The sequence below is a fragment of the Tachysurus vachellii genome, chromosome 8, assembly GCF_030014155.1.
Source record: "Tachysurus vachellii isolate PV-2020 chromosome 8, HZAU_Pvac_v1, whole genome shotgun sequence".
NCBI lineage: Eukaryota > Metazoa > Chordata > Actinopteri > Siluriformes > Bagridae > Tachysurus > Tachysurus vachellii.
The window spans coordinates 15,245,198-15,266,501 of NC_083467.1; the positions used below are offsets into that span (position 1 = coordinate 15,245,198).

Genomic DNA, 21,304 nt, shown 5'->3' on the forward strand with positions numbered 1-21,304 from the left:
ACAAAAATAAACAGGTGATTCCCTCATATCAGAACCTCAAAAACAGATTGTAAGCTAATGCAAAATGCCAAAACTTAATATAAACTTTTAGTCTCTATTTTCATGCACAATACTGTTCAAATGGAGTGCAAGAACAAACCATACATGCAAACATCATATACAAAAACTCAGTCCTTACCCTGGTTTACTGGTATAGGGAAGGCTGTATTTCTTGACTGCATCATCTGTGTGATAGATGAAAAATATCACTTGCATAGAAAAAATACAGACACACACAAACTCGCACACAAGCTCGCACGCGCATGCACACACTGTGAGGTGGCCTCTTCCTCTTGTTGCTGTCTCTTCCATCTTGACCTCAAGAACACTATTTGTGCTACCAGTTACAGAAGCCATGCATCACCCCATATGCTTCCAGTTGTGCTTAGTACATCTAACTGGCTTCAGTGTTTATGGCTTATAAATGAATACAGATGTTTTCCAGAGGCTATGCTTATGTTTACACTGATGCAGGATATAGACTGAAGTGCCATGCCTCTATTTCATGCCTAATGTAAAGTCAGGATGAAGAGCAGCAGATGCACAGACACAGCTGCTGGACTATTTGTGCTGGAATGTGAATGTGAATACAGAAGTGCAGTATGTGAAAGAACAAGAAAGATCTCAGTGGAAGAACAAGAATGCTCCAAGTACTCAAGCAGGACAGGCAGAGATGTTGGTTTTGCAAATCTGCCATTTCCTTTCGACAATTTTCTTCTGTAATTATGGTCTGCTGGTTAATTTGTCATCAGTGACAGAAATGAGACATCGGTACTGAATACCACATGCACAAGGATTGGAATTTGTGAAGCTAAATTTCTGAATATTTGTGTTCCTTGACTTTGAGGTATGCAAATATTGTGGGGTCAGTTAAGGCAAAGCATGTAGTAGCCCTAAGCTTTGAGTAAAGAGTTATCAGATATCCTGTTGCTCATTATTTTTTTTTTTTTTTGTATATAGTGCAGAGTCATGTAGCATAGTGAAAAGCTAGAGAAGGATATGTTCTGTCATCAGGTCTTCTTCAGTTAAAATAAAATGAATAAAGCTTGGGACTCTGGCCAATAATGCTTCGCCTGACTTAGTGTGGAAATTCATTAGTTTGACTGTTCTTGGAAAACACTCAGGGATTCCTTGATGGTATGGATGGCTATTGTATATCCAAAACAATAGTCACATACATCAGCTCATCAAAGCAGCATCAATGTCTAGCTTTAGTAAACGAAACTAAATGTTAGCATTTAGTGCTGTTAAAGTCATAAAAGAGGTGAAAAATCCCTTAATTTTCTCTCTTTAACAGGGTTTTAGCATGACTTATTGAACTAGCAAGAGAATGTATTTGATGGCAACTACAAACCACTTCTGTATGTTGCTCTGGGGGAAAAAGTGATAAATAATGTAAATGTAAAAGTAAATGTAAAAATGTAAGTTGACTTCATTAGTCTAGGTTGAGTAACCTTAAAAAAAAGGAAAAAAAAAGCATGCCATGAGATTCCGACTGCCTTGTAATTCAAATGAGCATCAGAGGTTTTTCAAATTAAGTCAGTACCGTACCTTCCACGATGATGTCTACAGTAATCTGTCGAGTTCCTGCATCATTTACAGCCTCGCAAGTGTAACGCCCTGCATCATCTTTCTGGACTCCTTCAACCACCAGACTGAAGGTTCCACGTGCACTCTGTTCCATGGAGTATCGACCTCCAGCGATCACAGCTTTCCCATTCCTGAACCAACACACCTGTGGTTCTGGAGAACCACGAACCTTTGGAAACAAAGAAACAGTCAATACACACAAACACACAAAAACACACACACAGCCTTAAGCCAAAACATATCAAAAGATATTGAATTACAAAACAGTGCAAAACAAAATAATGGACATTATCAAATAATCATTAACTGTAACAGAAAAAAAAGGCTTGTTCCCGTATGAGACTATGGATTACAGTTCAGCCACAGGAAGCTGTTGGGTGTGTGAACAGCCGGTATGTGAGGGCCATAATTAAAACAGAGCAGTTGGAAAGACAGCACTGCCACAAACATAATCAGCTTTCAGCCCAAACTGGCCAAGGGCACAATACACAGGCTCAGTTCCACTCTGATAACAATGATAAGAGCAGCCTTCATCATTAACCACCATGTTAGTCATTATCAACATAAGCACACTCTCTGAGGGAGAGTTCTCTGTCTCCACTTCCCACTCAGTTTCCTGATTCCTGCGTGTGCTGATGCTAGTGAGACACTCTGTCCTCCAAATACATTCCCATCAGCAAAGTCTCTAATTACTTTCCTTCATTTCACCATTTTGTATCCTTGTATAATCCCCAAACATGCCAGTAATTCTGAACAATTCCAATAAAAATCTTCTGGCTTCCCAAAAATCTTCTGCATGTGACCCAAGCACTTTTGTTGTCTTCCCGGTTGTTCACTTAAACATAGAAAAAGTGAGCAGTACTAATTCTGTTGCCTTATAAGTCTTTAGCATGAGTAAAAGTATAGAAATCATTCACATTAGATTTAAGTCACTTCCCTAAGCTCAATCCTGCATGTATCTGAACTCTAGCAAGCATTTCAAATCAGTTAGCCACAGCTAATAGGATGAACAATCTCCTTCCTAGTCTTTCTACTCATGGCATGTGAAATGTCATCTCGTGGCAGCCCTGGATATTGGACCAACATTCAGTTTCTGAAAGTGTACCATGAAATGCATGCAAGCAGAAACTGCTTTACTCACTTTGGAAAACCAATACACTCATAACACAGGCTCACTTCCAACAAGTGACTGAAGACAGACAGAAGTACAAAGCATGACTCCAGCTGCTACGAATTTCAGATCGAAAATACAAATGAATATGGCTCGACAGCTTGTAGACAACAGAATGATACCAGATGGCCTTCAAAATCCCACAAAAATGTTTAAAGAAAAGAAAAAAATAAGACATTGTTGCATAAAGTAAAACTTTCTGTTTTCTTACCCAGACAAGAGCATATAAAAATGTCCTCTTTTGAACCGGATCACTCGTTACCTCACTGAGCCAGGCCCAGGTTCTCCAAAACGATTTGCCCAAAAATAGCAATATTAGGCTGAACTCTTTATTAAAACATAGTGGCAGTTGTATTTCCTCAGCGTGCTCGCTTTACGGCTCTGCCCTTTCTTTCTCTGGACCTAGCTCAGACTAAGACCTTGAGTGTGGTCAAGAAACGCTGTACCTCAAGAATCCTGCTGCACTCAAAAAAAAGAAAAAAAAAGAAAAGAAAAAAACATAGACTTGTTTACATAAAGACCTTTCTTCCTTCCATTTTTCTTTCACACAACCAGGCAGAAGCAATGCTTTGGACTGAGGGAGAGAGCAGGCAGAAAACTATTGTTGTCAAAAGAGACAAGGCTGCAAGTGCAGAGGAAGCCAAAGAGAAGCAATGCATCAGGAGATATAAAAGACAAACCCACACAGTCAATTGCTGAAAATTTTCTGAATGAAAAATGTAAAACTAAAGAAAAAATGGCTTTTATGTTTCAAAATGAGGTTGTAACTGATGCTTTACGCTAATGTATGACAAATGTATGCACATAAACTATGAAAGAGTTAGATTCTTTCTGGATGTTATTTATACAACTGATCTTTGCGTTTTCTGTGACTGTGAAATTGTTTATTTAGCATTTTTGGAAGGAGAGGTAAAGTTGTTTACGTTTTCCACCACAGGAAAGTCTTCAAGACAGAAGGCTTCAAGCTTTGCAGATTCTTGCTAACATGACATTTTTTTACATTAAATCTTAATTTCAATACAGAGGGAAAAAAGAAATGCTTCTGAAGGAGGTTTAAGGCTGTTATTATTAGCAGCAATATTATAAATGATAAAACCAACAAACTTATTCTGCAGAAGTCAGAAGTTCCACAACATAAAATATAGCTAAATAAATAATAAATAATAATAAATAGCTAAAAAGTACATGGTCTTAAAAAATTATTAAAAAAAAAAAAAAACTATTAAAAATAGTTAAAAATAAACTATTAGTCAAAAGAAAAAAAACTATTAAAAATTAAAAAAAGTTTTTTTTATCATATCAGAAGGAAAAAAAAACCAATTTGGATCATGCTTTCATGTCACAATACAGCATTCCTTTACGGATTATTTTCTCATAACAACATGCTCCATTGTGTTATATTCCTTATTTAATAGATCATTAGAGATTATTCGGACAATCAAATGTTTCATATAAATGGGAATGAGGAGTGGCATATTTACACATTTTAATGTGTTTCAGAGTAGGGCAACAATAGTGAAAAAGACACAGTGTAGATGACATTAGAACAATTAACTTATAACTCATTCATGCATCTATAAAACAATCAATTTCTTGCAATTGGTCTCATTGCTGATGGAAAAAAAACTCAATGAAAAAATCTGGTATAAACAATATCTTGTCTGCTAGTACAGGGTCAGAGGTCTTCTGCCTGGAGACTAGGTTCAAATATAAAATGTAGAGAGAATTTGTTATGCATTATGTGCCAAGTGGAATTAATTGATAGCATCTGTGGCTGCCAAGAACTTCAATTGTAAAAACATTTGCCCTATAATTGATAGAATGCGCGTCCACGGTCTCAGAGACAGACAAACAGCACTCTCTTAGATGATCAGGTTCCACACGGTAAAATGGCAAAGACCTAAGTGGTAACAATCTGGACTGGAATAAACCTAAATAATTCATATCCAATTGAGATTTACATTCAAATCCAATCCAAATAAACTAGAAGTGAGGAGAAGAGAGGAAGGGAGAGGAGAGAAGAATGAAATCCCACACATATGCTTCCAATAAGCTCCTATCCTGTAAGGTTTTTTCCTTTTCCAAAAAGCATACCTTGCAGTATTTCTTACAGCAACACTTCTCCATATAGTCTCCATACTAGAGCTACATGTTATATAACCTGTTACTGCTTTTAGCTGGTCTGGAACAAACAACTAAGAAGAGAGAAGGAGAGGACATGTCAGGACAGGAGGACAAATGAAGTGAAAATCTCTCATATCTTCTCACTTAGTCAGACAGAAGAATTCCTTAAAATTGGAATAATGGCCTAAATTAATAATGGGCCATGAAGGCTATGTGACACTCAAGCATGAAACAACACATGAACTGTATTCACACTGTCATTCAAATATTTTTCTGGAATATGAGACCATAAACAGTATATGGAGAAGGACTCAAACAAGACAGCCAAGGCAGACAACAGGCAGCTTAATAAAATTAAAAACATGACCAAGGTATTTTAATCTCTATCAGGTCTTATTTTCTTACCAGTCTATCAGAAAGTAGCACAGGAGACAGCTAGCCTAATCCTATTTACTCCTTCCAATTTCATACTACACTCCAGTAACCAATTTCAAACTCCCATTGGCTTTGGCCACAAACACTATCAATATCCTATTAACCCGATAGGACATTTTAGACTGGATAATACTTATGTAAGATACATTTTAGACTGGATAATACTTATGTAAGACTAAGACATGCTGCTCCAGCAAGTGATTAGTGAGATTAGTTTTCATGCTTAATAAATTAGTAGTTCTCCCAAATGGATTTCCTAATATTTGGAGAAAGTGGGCCTTGATTATAACTGGCCTCAATAGGTATGTGTCATTAACAAATATTTAAAAGGTGCAAAACCTGAAATACATATGTATACTCACAACACTCTCTCATTAACCTCATCTCACAACACTCTCTCATTAACCTCATCTCACAACACTCTCTCATTAACCTCATCTCACAACACTCTCTCATTAACCTCATCTCACAACACTCTCTCATTAACCTCATCTCAAACCACTCTCACCTCAACTCAAACCATTCACTCAATAACTCAACTCCATTCACTCACCTTCTTTATTCACCTCAACTCCATTCACTCACCTCCTTTATTCACCTCAACTCCATTCACTCACCTCCTTTATTCACCTCAACTCCATTCACTCACCTCCTTTATTCACCTCAACTCCATTCACTCACCTCCTTTATTCACCTCAACTCCACTCACCTCACTTGCTCACCTCAAACTACTAACTCAATAACCTCAACTCCACTCACTCACCTCAACCCCACTCTGGGCATGAGTTGCACTGGGCATGAGGTGGAAATGCACTCAGAATAGAGATGCGTGCATGATGTCAGGGCACCATGCACGCACACACACACACACACACACACACACACACACACACACACACACACACACACACACACACACACACACACACACACACACACATTAACAACTTGGGGTAATCCACCTCCTAGCATGACTTTGGGCTTTGTGAGGAAACCCTGGCAGAAACTCACAAGGACACAGTGCGAATGTGCATAAAAGCTCCATGCAGACTGTATATAAACCAAGCTCAGGAGAGACTCAGCCTGCCAGAACTAATTGATGCATGGTAAATAGCCCAGATAATACAGCCATTGTAGTCCAATGCTGGCCATCATGAGGAAATAAAAATATGTGGAAAATATCTAAATTCACCTCCAGCATGTTCTTTTTAAAGCAAAGCCTGCCAAAGAACGCTACTGTAACATTCTTGTGAAAAGCTGTGATCATTTTAAAGCTTCACTTTTTCACTGGATGCTTTATCTGTATAGTCTTGAATCAGTTTTTGTTATTGAGCAACATGAGATTCTGTTGCTTTCAGAATCTTTTTCCTATTTTACTGTTATTTTGGTCGAGTTGTTTTATGCAAGATGCAGGATATGGTGACGAACATGAGATTTTTACAGTGGTCATAGTGAGTTGCAGTATGATATAAAGGATTGGAAGCTGTGAGGAAATTCACAACATTTCCTTTAAGTAACTAATCTTAGTACATTGTATTCGTGGTACATGGTATCCGTGAGCCATTCTTTTTCAGTCTGTCAATCTTTTTTCTCCCTCCCTTGCCTCACTGGAAATCATACATGTTAGTGTAGAAACAGAGATCAAGTGTATCGGTCTGCATGTGTCAGAGTGCTAGAGCACAGTCTAACATGTGGCATCTATGGAACAGCTCTGAATTCTCCCCTATAAATCAGCCAAAAAAAAAAAAAAAAGAAAAAACAAGAAAAAGAAAGTGTAGTGTGTGTGTGTGTGTGTGTGTGTGTGCAGGCGCAAGTGCGTGATTTTTTTATTAGTTGCACTATTCTAGAGGTAAACCCTCTTTAGAAATCATATTGGGTGAACCGCCATGAAAGTGACAAGCCAAACATAATCAGGTAGCAGCAAGAGGATTTGGTGGAGGATTTTATTATAAATGTATTTTATAGTTTGTAATACTACATTATAAAATATCTGATTTAAAAAAACACACACACACACACACACACACACATATATATGAAGATTGATCCATTCAGATTTGTCCTGTGGAGGAATTCCTTCCCAAAACAATCTCTTTGTAAAAGTTAGAATAAAACTATGGCTTTGAAACAGACATCTGGCTTGCTTCTGATCAAAGCAAACAGAATAAATGGATGATTTGGGCTGGGAATCATTTGAAGAAAAGAAAAATAAAAACAGGAGGACAGCAGGAAAGCAAGAGCCACAATGCTGAAGTATTTTAATCTCTTTCAGGACTTCTCAGACCCGTCTTTCAGAAGGAGTAGCACATGAAGTCTAATGTTTACCAGGCCTACACTATTTTACATTTTCACACAATCCTTGGCTATAAATGCTCTCAAGACACTCACAATTTGCTGTCAAAATGACAGCACATCAGAAATCTACTAACATTGGAACCAGGCGTTAGTCTGCAGTGAGCTTCATCATTTTAGGCTGGATAATACTGATGTAACACTGAGCAATGCTGCTTCAGCAACTGTCAAGCTGACTGATTACACAGGAACTCCTGCCAGTGAGAGGTACAGTGGGGTGTTTTCTCAGTCCATCTGCAAAACTGCACAACAGCAGGAGTTGAGGAACTTTTTTAAAAAAGAAGCCTCTGGATTCTTCAGTGTTGTTTTTGGTCAGATTTACAGCCCAAGACTGTCTGCTGGGAGTAGTCGTTGACACGGCTCACTTTCTAAACCTGAAAATGATATCGAATTTGTCCGAACTACTGATGGAGCAAAACAAAAACTAGGCCTGAAACGGTCTGTCTGCTTAATGTCCTCTCCAACTTTCCATCTACCAGACAACAGTTATGAATTGCTCGTCTGCAGCTGTAGCATTTATGGTAGGTTTCCTTTTGCATGGAAAGCTAACATTTATAACAGAACAGAAAGGCCCTGAGATACAGAGCATTGACAGACACACTTACTTGCAATAAAACAACATGAGCACTTTCTTTTAAAAACAACGGAATGCTCCATGGTCAGTGTAAATCTAATTCTTTAATAACAAGAAAATGTTTCATGTGAAGAGATCTGAAGTCAGCATGCATGGGATCTCCCAGTGTGTAGAGTCTAATGTACACTGAGGATGTTGGGCCAATTAGCTGTGATCAACAGAGAATATTAGAAGCTGTGATCATAACGCAAGGTACCAATTAGTTATAAAAACACAATAATGACAAATTGAAAAAATAATTATATTTATCAACCACGATTTTATGACTTGTCGTAATAACTAGTGTTAAATTCTGGATTTTCTTTGAGCTTCAAGTTTCAGAGTGAGGACATTTCAGTCAGAAAACATGGTGGAATCAATAGATGCAAATTATGTAGTAATGTAAATTGAATGTTTACTCATCTGGAGCAAGTACAAGCACTGTATTTCAAATACAACATAACATTTACATACAATAGCAGTTGCGTTTATTCGTTTATACATTTATTCTTTGTTTTCAAGAAGTAGAGTTAAAAATCCTTGCTGTATTTTTTTTTTGTAATACACCTTCATCTTGCTCCAACCAAAAGGACATCAATTCACCTGACATCATAATTAAGACTTCTTAACTTGTAAAATACAAACTTCCTAGGCTGACTAGAACACACGGTTACTTTGTATTATAGATGGACTCATTTTTGACGAACATGAACCAGAGGGAATTTTAGCAAAATGTGCAGTGTGACAATGTCACACAATGTGTCTTGTCCCAAATCTGTGAAAGATTTGTGGTAATTTTGAAAAGTTGCAAGCGCATCAGAATATCAGAGACTGCTAATACATATTTCACAAGTTGTAGAAAATGTATAAAGTACAAAAATGTATAAAAGTGTGTGTAAATAGGACGTTTAGGTAGAATTAATTTCCGAGCATATGAGGATTTCCTAAACATACCGTCTTTCTTGAAAGAGTTAAGAGACCTTGAATAAAAAGTATAACATTAGTAGACTCCTGTATTAGTTATTAAGGACTGATATAAAAAAAAAAAAAAAAAAAAAAGATAGATTGTCTTCTACTTCACAAGCGCACAGCCCTGTAGTAACAATCTCCTTCAAAGAGAACTTTAAGTGAAAGCAGAGCTGAGTACACATGTCTATCAGGACATGTCTCCCTTTTATCTGGGATCTTTCCTATCTGTTCCCTAAAGAAAAAGCTTCTGCCATCTGAGAATAAAAGACCAGCAGTAGCTTCTAGTACCATCTGTGCCATCTCAGGCTTATAGAAAGGCCAGATGATGAACAACTGTTGTGCTCTTTTAGAAATGACTCGAGTGTAAATGAACAAAAGAAACAAAAAGAAATGAAGAAGAGAAACAGGACATTCTGTAAATTCTTCCTGTATTAGTATATGTGAAATCTTTTTCAACATTGACTATATATCGTCCTTCAGTTTAATATTCAATAAGAAGTCTATGACCTTTTGGTGGTGAAACATTTCAGTAAACATTTTCAGAAGTAAAATCACTGTCTAGTATTGTTAAAAACAGGACTTCACTATATACCTAGTTATTGTTTTACATTAATGACATGAGGGAGGTTCTGCACCATTAAGCGGTAATGTATGTGTAAGTTTGAGTGTTCAATATGCCAATACAACATTATATAAACACACACTCCCACGTGCACACTCATACACTCTCACACAAACACACACACTCACGCATTCCGATACACTCTCACACAAACACACACACACACGGAAACGCACTCTGATATACACACACTCCGATACACACACATACACACTCATGCACTCATACACGCATTCGTGCACTCAAACACACACACACACACACACACACACTCTCCCGCACCCTCCGATACACACACACTCTCCCGCACCCTCCGATACACACACACTCTCCCGCACCCTCCGATACACACACACTCTCCCGCACCCTCCGATACACACACACTCTCCCGCACCCTCCGATACACACACACTCTCCCGCACCCTCCGATACACACACACTCTCCCGCACCCTCCGATACACACACACTCTCCCGCACCCTCCGATACACACACACTCTCCCGCACCCTCCGATACACACACACACACACACACACACACACACACACACTCTCCCGCACCCTCCGATACACACACACACACACACTCTCCTGCACCCTCCGATACACACACACACACACACTCTCCTGCACCCTCCGATACACACACACACACACACACACACACACACACACACCCGCACCCTCCGATACACACACACACACACACACACTCTCCCACACCCTCCGATACACACACACACACACACTCTCCCGCACCCTCCGATACACACACACACACACACTCTCCCGCACCCTCCGATACACACACACACACACTCTCCCGCACCCTCCGATACACACACACACACACTCTCCCGCACCCTCCGATACACACACACACACTCTCCCGCACCCTCCGATACACACACACACACACACTCTCCCACACCCTCCGATACACACACACACACACACACTCTCCCGCACCCTCCGATACACACACACACACTCTCCCGCACCCTCCGATGCACACACACACACACTCTCCCGCACCCTCCGATACACACACACACACACACACTCTCCCGCACCCTCCGATACACACACACACACACTCTCCCGCACCCTCCGATACACACACACACTCTCCCGCACCCTCCGATACACACACACACACACTCTCCCGCACCCTCCGATACACACACCCACCAATACACACACACACCCACCAATGCACACACACCAACGCACACACAGGTCCCATTCCCAAGTATACTATTGGGATTTAACAATATATAATTCATAATTCACACACACACACACACACACACACACACTCTCCCACACCCTCCGATACACACACACACACACACACACTCTCCCGCACCCTCCGATACACACACACACACTCTCCCGCACCCTCCGATGCACACACACACACACTCTCCCGCACCCTCCGATACACACACACACACTCTCCCGCACCCTCCGATACACACACACACACACACTCTCCCGCACCCTCCGATACACACACACACTCTCCCGCACCCTCCGATACACACACACACACACTCTCCCGCACCCTCCGATACACACACCCACCAATACACACACACACCCACCAATGCACACACACCAACGCACACACAGTTCCCATTCCCAAGTATACTATTGGGATTTAACAATATATAATTCATAATTCACACACACACACACACACACACACACACACACACACACACACACACACACACACACACTCTCCTGCACCCTCCGATACACACACACACACACACACACACTCTCCCACACCCTCCGATACACACACACACACACACTCTCCCGCACCCTTTGATACACACACACACTCTCCCGCACCCTCCGATACACACACACACACACTCTCCCGCACCCTCCGATACACACACACACACACTCTCCCGCACCCTCCGATACACACACACACACACACACACTCTCCCACACCCTCCGATACACACACACACACACTCTCCCACACCCTCCGATACACACACACACACACACACACACTCTCCCGCACCCTCCGATACACACACACACACACACTCTCCCGCACCCTCCGATGCACACACACACACTCTCCCGCACCCTCCGATACACACACACACACACACACACACTCTCCCGCACCCTCCGATACACACACACACACACTCTCCCGCACCCTCCGATACACACACACACACACACTCTCCCGCACCCTCCGATACACACACACACACACTCTCCCGCACCCTCCGATACACACACACACACACTCTCCCGCACCCTCCGATACACACACACACTCTCCCGCACCCTCCGATACACACACCCACCAATACACACACACCCACCAATGCACACACACCAACGCACACACAGGTCCCATTCCCAAGTATACTATTGGGATTTAACAATATATAATTCATATTTGAAGGGCTTCCTTAGCAGCAGTGTCTGCTTATTCATTGCCAGACAACGGAGTATGGCCTAGACTTTGGCTCTTACCTTACAATTTTTCACATGATATCATTTGTGCAAATTCATCCAAAAATGCCATAATATATCTATAAAATATATATCATAATATATCTATAAAATACAGTGGGGGAATAGAACTATTCTGAAACTTCTCTTTTTGTTATTTAATATAGTTCCAGTGCACATACACATTTTAAGTTTACACATATAATATAATATCATAGTATTTTTCAAAACTGTTGTTGACAGAGTTCAGAGATAGCAAGAAGTAGTTTCTGTAAGTAATTTTGTTTCTGGTGAACACTCAGATTAGGACTTTGAGCTTTCCAGTTTGTCAGCTATGAGTTTCTTCCAGTTTGAAAAGTGTGTTTTTTGTCTTATTAACCTCAAGAGACAGAGAGCAAGGGATAAAAGAGGATGTGACTGTTCATAGCTGCTATAAGATAATGTAACAGGAATTAGTTTACCTTGCAGATGTTGCACAACATTAATGACACTAATGTCACCTTCTCTTTCATTATTCATATACATATATATAATTCATCATATTGTGCTGTTTTCAGAAAATAAATCAACAAAATGGTCTGGTGCTTTAATGAAAAGTGTGGAAAGAGAAACAAGAGGTGAAACATTTATGTGCTGCTATAAAAACAATACTTTTCCGTAGTGCTTTGTGATTCTGTTTTTGATTCCCACCAGACTTTGTGCCCTTTAACGCTGTTAAAGCAACAAGTTTTGCCAGCATCTCCTGCAGTGTAAGCTCTGTGTCTGCCTCTAAAGCTTTCTCTCTGGATGCTTGTTGACAAAATGTCTGAGAAGTGAAGACAATAGAAGTCCAGGTCTCTCACCCTTTACACTCAGCTCCCACTGAATGTTTGTGTGTCTGTCTCTCTCCCTCTCTCTCTCTCGTCTCGTCTCACTCTCTCGTCTCACTCTCTCTCTCTCGTCTCACTCTCTCTCTCTCTCTCTCTCTCTCTCTCTCTCTCTCTCTCACTCTCTCCTCTCTCTCACTCTCTCCTCTCTCTCACTCTCTCCTCTCTCTCACTCTCTCCTCTCTCTCTCTCCTCTCTCTCACTCTCACTCTCTCCTCACTCTCTTCTCACTCTCTCTTTCTCGTCTCACTCTCTTTCTCGTCTCACTCTCTCTTTCTCGTCTCACTCTCTCTTTCTCGTCTCACTCTCTCTTTCTCGTCTCACTCTCTCTCCCTCATCTCTTTCTCTCTCTCTCCCCATCTCTCTCTCTCGTCTCACTCTCGCTCTCGTCTCACTCTCGCTCTCGTCTCACTCTCGCTCTCCCTCATCTCATCTCTTTCTCTCTCTCTCTCTCCCTCTCTCTCCCCGTCTCTCTCTCTCCCCGTCTCTCTCTCTCTCTCTCCCTCCCCGTCTCTCTCTCTCTCCCTCCCCCCCGTCTCTCTCTCTCTCTCCCTCCCAGGCTCTCTCTCTCTCCCCCAGGCTCTCTCTCTCTCCCCCAGGCTCTCTCTCTCTCCCCCAGGCTCTCTCTCTCTCTCCCCGTCTCTCTCTCTCTCTCCCCGTCTCTCTCTCTCTCTCCCCGTCTCTCTCTCTCTCTCTGTCTGTCGGTGTGTGTACACACAGACAGCTTCAACAGCGGCTATTATTATTTCAATATCCTCTGTGTTTATCCACACAGTGTGAGAGGGAGTCAGCAACGTTATGTCCCAAATACACCTCATCCTGCACCTCATACAACCAACTTTCTCCATATAATACACTAAAAATGTCTTAAGATTTTACAGACACGCACAAAACATTAAAAAGTGAACAATCATTTTATCTTGATCATTATGGAGAGATTCTTTAATTCATGTGGATGATGAGGATATATTCCCTGATATATGTGATGAGAGACAATCCAAATAGCTGTATCAGTACATCATATATAGCGTGACTTAAAATTAATCAATCAATACAATTAAACATGAAACAGAGAGTTCTGTAAATAGAAAGGCTGTGCCATTTGGAAAAAGTCCCTTATTCTTCTATCAGAGCTGCAGTCAGTTAGTTATAATGCCTTTGTAAGTTATATACTTGTATATACACTGTACTGCTGACAGAAAGACAGACAGAAGAACAGACAGACACAAAGTTGTATAGATAGCGCACAGAAAGTGTCTTCCATCTGCTCAGACACTTTGTATCCGACATCTAATGCTACTTTCATGCATACGGCCACAGCAACCTTTAGTGATTAGGTGTGTGCGTGTCGAGTCACGTGACAAAGTCGAGAAAAGTTTAACTGTATGCAAAGTTAAATCAACTTGGTGCAGCGACTCCATGTGAGAGTGAAGACCGTACAGTGCACTTTCATATATAAAAATCATTGTACTGTATGTGTGAACACAGGTTTATTAAAGAGGAGTTATTTGAAACTGCAGGATTCCTGGGCAGATACCACACACAAGAAACATCTAACTAGCTGTGAATTAGAAAAGTAGAACACTAAATTTAAAGCAGAAATAGCTGGCAAGTGTATTCGTTTATTCACATTTTAGCACATTTCAGCTTGAAAGCTAGTGTCAATATGAACTCTGTATACACGTTTGATAACTTCGAATTGTTTTCATATCTAATTCAAGTATTATTCATATTTTGTTAAGAGCTATGACATTTTATTATTAGTAATACAATAAAACAGACTCTGGAGGACTCAGACTTTTGGATCCTATTGAAGGAAGAACATTTTCTTATTATTGCTACCTTGCAGCAAATTCAGAGTGGCTCTGCAGCAGATTTACTAGAATGATAAGTAATAATGCTAGAATTGTGAAGTGGGTGGTTAAATGGAGTTGTACCTTGCCCTCAAGTCGAGCTGTGCCTCCATGAGAAACACGGGCATTGCGGGGAGGAAGGGTGAATATCGGAGCTTCGTTACGGACAGAGACCTTCACCAATGTCAGCCTGGTCTTTGACATGGGAGAACTCGTCACCAGCTGTACATCTCCCATATTTCTGCAAGTAAAATAAAAAACAACAGAGTTACGTCATGGATCTACTGGAGTATAAATGAATAAAAGGCATTTATTCATACACATTCAGTCCTTGGAATAATTTAGTTTTACCAATTCATCTAGAAGAATACAAACCTCAGGACTGATTTAGAACGCACTACACCACCATTCCACATAAAACACAAGATATTTTTATGTAATGTTGATTCTAGTATTTCTGTGTAGTCTCACATGTCAAGCGTATATTCAGACTTACTACCAACATGAAGCTGGCTTTAAATGAACACATCTGTTTAATTCTGCAGTTTGTAAAAACAGATAAGTAACACACCTTATCGTATTCAGCTTGTTTCAGCTTGTCAAGCTGCGATTATTAAAAGATTATTTCGGAAAAAACAACATTCCACACAAGTGACACATTAAGTTAAAGGCCCCAGTGAAATGTTTTGTATTAATTAAGCTGGTGACTTTATTTCGCTTAATTTTTGTTTAAAATTTAGATATCTTTAAATGTTTTCCCATGATCTACATGTTAACCAGTAGATCTAGCAAAGGCACTGACTGATGACTAATCTTACATAGACTGTTCACAAGACCATGCATCCTCTTATTCACATAAATGAAAGGAACAGATCCTAACCATATATGTACATTGTTCAGTGTAAAGTTCTGATCCATGTGAGCCTTAACCCAATACTACACACATCTCTGATCCTTATAGAGTGATCAACTAGCCAACTGTATAAATTCCAACAAGGAGTCAAATTCTCTTAGCCAATAATATCACAGTGAATATGCTAGCAACGTAAAAGTTTTTCCATCTATATTCTTCAGTGATAGTCATCAAAAGTTCACCAAGCCACTGATGGGCCTTAAACAAGTTCATTCACTGCCATCGTTATCCTTAGATTTTATCTCGGCTGAAAGTCAATAACATCTGCTAGATAAATCAATATAAACAAACTATAAGTATAAATAATTAGCTACACATTTTATCTAGAATGACTTTAGGCCATTTCTGTTAATCTGTCATATGATTCTGTCTAAGTGATTAAAATAAACTAATCTAATGCCCAAGTAAACCTGAGCACTTCCAGATTTCTGCTAGTAAATGAAAAGTTTCTGGGAGGTCAGCCAACCATCTCAAGGTTACAGTCAGAATCTGTATGCATATAAAAAACATACAATTATAATCACCCAGGTTTCTACATTAGCAAGAAAACACAATATACAGAACATTTTTAAAAAGCTTTTTGATCAACAGTTTCTTGCTTCTGCTGCATCACATACAGACAATACTTTTGTTTTACATGTTCATTTAATTGTGTGGCACTATTTCACATGGTCTTAAAGCGGCTTTCCATAAGTATTGGCACCCATCAGCGAATACCTAAAACTACACTGAATATTTTTGTAAACTTTTTAGTATACACCAGATTTAAAAACACTGGTTCTGAATCACATTTGGAGATTTCCTAGAGAATACTTTACCTTTTTTTTTTAATGTGTTTATTTTCCCTTACGATAATTAAATGTTTGCATTCTTTCTTTCCAAATTTTTCATATATTCAAATATTTTCCATGTTTTAAAAGACGATACTACCATTATTTATATTTATTTGGCTGTTTTTTTTTGTAGATTTGTTTATGTATTTATTAAAGAAAAAAGTTATTTCCTCAGTTTGAATGGAATCTTTTAATCACCTTGTGTAAAATTCATTTTATACATTATTCGTTGTTCACACCTTTAAAGGCGTGAATACTTCTGGAGCTGACTGTATGCTGGGCCTCATCTCTTTTGTTTAAGTCATTACAGTGCTCTAGTATGTAAACTGAGCATTAACACCATATAACCAAACTAAAAATGTGTACAACACACTTGTTTAAAATGCATATAAAAATAAATGACGTTTATAAACTACACATACAACGAAGACTAAAACCACAGGCGTTTATTCTCTTTGGGAAGCTCTTTAGGAATGTCCAGCACCAATGCTCCTTTATGCTTTGCTTGACCTCACTGAGAAGTGAGGAGGTAAAGGAGGATGTTTCACACTAAGCTGGAAAAGCCCTCATTAGTACTCAGTAACTCCTTCAGCATGGCCTAGTGGCTTTGAGGATTCTAACCTTGATTAGCAAAAAACAACATAAAGCAGTACAGAGAACAGTATGCACGTGAGGAATGCGACGGCTACCGAGCTCTCCGTGGATAGTGTAAATACAGCTGGATATTTGATGTAGAACACTTCTTCCTCTCCCATTTATCTCTCTACATCTCAAGTTCTTTCTTCTGCCATTATGATTTTTTCACATCTCGCTTCACATTTATCTTTTATGTGGAGCTTGAAAGCTTTTCTAAATGGTTCGATCAGTTTCTTTATAAGGTTATAAGCATTTCCTGGATGCACTGGATACAGCATTATTGTAGTAGTAGTAGTAGTAGTAGTAGTAGTAGTAGACACTAGTTTGCCTGCAAGGAGCATCTCAAGTTTTTATGAATGCACTTGATCTAATATGTAATCTTACACAAGAACGTGTACAGCAGACACTGCAGTAATATTTTCTGTGAAAAGCTGGTACTGGAATTTTTTGAAGGAGATTACAGTGTTTAGGTTGTGCTTCAAAAGCAAGTTCTTTCGCTCATGGATCTCTATGATTTCTCAGTTATCATGTTAATTTCCTTTAGGATCACAGCAGGTTATGTAACAGAACATGAAAGCTTTTAGGAAAGAAGGTGTAGACTTTACCAGAGCACATTACAGTGTACATGACTCAATGTCATAACAAGAATAGCTGTTTCTTATTTCAGATGTGACAAACAGTATAAAAGAAACACAGCTATAATAACTGTAGACTCCGAACCACTTTAAAGTGGAAAGTGATATTTTCTTACTTGGACTAAGTGGAGTAACGAAGAAGACACACCGAGATTTCCTGTTGGAGCTCTCATACAAGTCTGGACTCTGCATCCACACAGACTCATTATTTGCCACGAAAATGTAAACTTCAGCTGTTTTATTATTACTCCATTATACTTTGGAATGTGTTTTGCATGCTGTTCATCATCATCATCACCATGTGGAGGATGAGATTAATATCCCAGTCATAAACAGCAGGGCTAAACCTAATGTGTCCCAACCCAAACCCAACATGAACCATCCTTTACTATGGAGCAAGACAGGAACACACCTAGTACATCGCAGGACACTAGACACACACCCTTGCACCCTTTAGGGTTATTGCACCAATATTGGCATGTCCGTGGGAGATGGGATGAAACACCACAGACAATAACCTGAGCTCAGGATCAAACCAGGTATTCTGTAGCTGTGAGGCGATTATGCTACCTGCTGCACCACCATGCTACTTCCTTTTAGTCCAGCTTATTATCCTGAAGTGTGGCAGCATTCAGTTGTTGGGAATTCGGGTGGATCTGAGCAGAAAGGATGCCTCTGAGAAACAGAATTCCATCTGTTGTTGGTGTTATGTGCATTTACATCATTTAAAGAGAATAAAGTAAACTAATTCCACCCTCACCATCTTTCCAAGATGAGGCATGATCAGGAGCTGTTCGTTTCTTTTCACAACACATTCCCATGTCCTGCATCCCTTACAGCTGGTTACAGCCTAACCCTTAGCACCTGTACTCTAAAGAGGTTAGTATTTAGTCTTAAACAGTGTATTAAATCTTCTTGATGTCATTTTAATTGTAATCAATTACACAGCTGAAATGTTTGCAGTTTACCAGATTTACTTGCTATTGCAAAGCATTTAAAAGTTGTATCATAGTCGATTTGGAGCCAATATGTGTGTTTTTCAGTCACATACAGTAATGCACCCGCATCAGCCCTTTCAAGCTCCTCATGTTGTCCTCAGTCTGTTTTACTCATCGCTTGGTGAATCCTGCATGAATAAGTAATTCAGACAGTGTAATCAATCTGCAGGAATTAAGAAAACTCTAAATATTGAGAAATATTTCCAGGCACTTCATTCTTTCTTTAAGATAGAAGAAAAGCTTTGTACACAAGAGCAAAGATGAATACACCAGACCCGAAAACCACAAAAAATTCAGGCAATTACTCAATGTTTTTTTTTTGTTTTGTTTTTTTTTTTACTTGAATTAAATATTTTCAAGCAGAAGAAATAGATCATTTTTTATTTAAAACAGCCCTGTATAAAACATCAGGTTCTCCTCGTTCACTGACTGGGTCAAGTCTGGACCTGAGACATGGTGATCATTAAACATAAATTTATTATAACAACTAAAGAATGAGCTCGCTCTGTAGACTGATGTAAACCAGAAGCTACTGCAAAGTTCTTGCTCTCTATGGAAGTTTGCTTAGACAAATATGAAAGCTTTGCTAACCCTGTCAAATGAGAGTGGATTCACAAACAGACCTTTGTCTGCAAGAAAAACATTACATCTAACCAGAAAGCACACCTGTTTCAGATTAAAGTGTAAATTATTACTGAATTATTTATGAGGCTCTGAGCTTCCAAAACTGACATGTGTATAGATGAGCAGACGTGTATCCGACGGCTTTAACACCTAGCCTGTATAAAACAAGCATTTAACCTTAAACACATAGCCATGTCTGTGTGTATGCATGCACGTTTGTAAACTATTATATACAGTATTCCACTGTTGTGTGTTTCTCTGTGATTATAGCATTCAGCATAGTGCAGGAGTCAACAATGATTCTGTGCAACACACACACTCTCTCGCACACACACACACACACTTTTCTTTCTTACAGTATAGTAGTGTATATGGAAAACAAGAATAATGTACAGTGACACTGTTCACCATTAGGTACATTTAGGATTATAGAAATGGCGATATTTAAAACTACACCATACTTTAACAAATTAGTATGTTTAACTTGATCTGTTAATAAGGATGTGCTTATTAACGTTCTCAGGCCTGACTTATAACAATTTGGACAATTCCATTTTGACTAAATTTCAAATCATCTTGCACTGTTTGTACACTTTATTTGGCACTGCGTGCTTGCACATAATCCCTAGCTTTTTTGTTATTTTATGTAGCTCTGTGTCTATGTAGCACGCACCGTAGTCCTGGAGGAACGTTGTTTCATTTGACTATGTAATGAAATAACAGTAAAAGCTTCTTGACTTGATATAAAATTCTGACAATAATTAAAATTTCATATAATCAGATAACTCAGAACTGTAGTCTTCTCAGATAAACAGCATAAAACACATAAAACCTAGAATTTAATTATAAACAATGCATATTATACATATTTTTCCTTCCTATATACAGTTATGGTACAGTTCTTGCTAGACTTTAACAGAAACATGTTTAATGTAAATCAGATTGTATGTCAGATGTTTGTATGCTCCTCTTTGCTGTGAGAAACTGTACAACACTGTCATGTCAGCCTGCTCACAAAGCGACACTCTAGTGCTCCCATTCAGTGTGTTCAAATGATTTATTTGATAGTATGAAATGTGCTCATTCCAGTAAGCTCCTATTGGTGCATTTCATGGTCTTATTAACATATTGTTGTCTCGCGACTGCTTTTCTACGATGCGCTCGTTTAAATCCTCAGATCAGTCAGATGCAGCCTCTTGTCTTATCCTGCAGGTTTCTATGACCATGCGATCATTCACCCCCGTGTCGCTGTGCTGTTAGATAACAGCCTTCAGACAAGGTGAGCACTATGCCAAACCAGCGGGTAATAACCTCAGCACAGTGATGTCATCTGTATATCTTTCGTACACACACATGCCAATACACATTACTCACACTGTCCAGTTGAGATCTAAAATTTCCTGGATGCTTTAGTGGATCATTTCTTAATCAGCTTCATACCAAATCCTGTCCAGATTTTAGAGCATTGAACAAAACAAAAGACAATTCAAAAAACATATTAGTGCAAACACACACAGACACGAGTAGCTAATCTAT

At 39.3% G+C, this 21,304-nt stretch overlaps 1 protein-coding gene across 3 annotated transcripts in view; it reads right to left on the reverse strand.

Annotated features, from left to right (window-relative positions):
- mylka (myosin, light chain kinase a) overlaps positions 1 to 21,304 on the reverse strand; it is a 60,608-nt gene that overhangs the window by 33,130 nt on the left and 6,174 nt on the right. For 2 of the 3 annotated variants that reach the window (XM_060876503.1, XM_060876502.1), the window contains exons 2-4: positions 15,214 to 15,370; positions 1,591 to 1,798; positions 179 to 224 (exon numbers count right to left, since the gene is read on the reverse strand). In XM_060876503.1, the coding sequence (XP_060732486.1) occupies positions 179 to 224; positions 1,591 to 1,798; positions 15,214 to 15,366 (407 nt within the window). In that variant the 5' untranslated portion in view covers positions 15,367 to 15,370. Of the gene's footprint in view, positions 1 to 178; positions 225 to 1,590; positions 1,799 to 3,011; positions 3,209 to 15,213; positions 15,371 to 21,304 lie in introns of those variants that run through there. The other variant, XM_060876504.1, reaches the window with a different exon arrangement.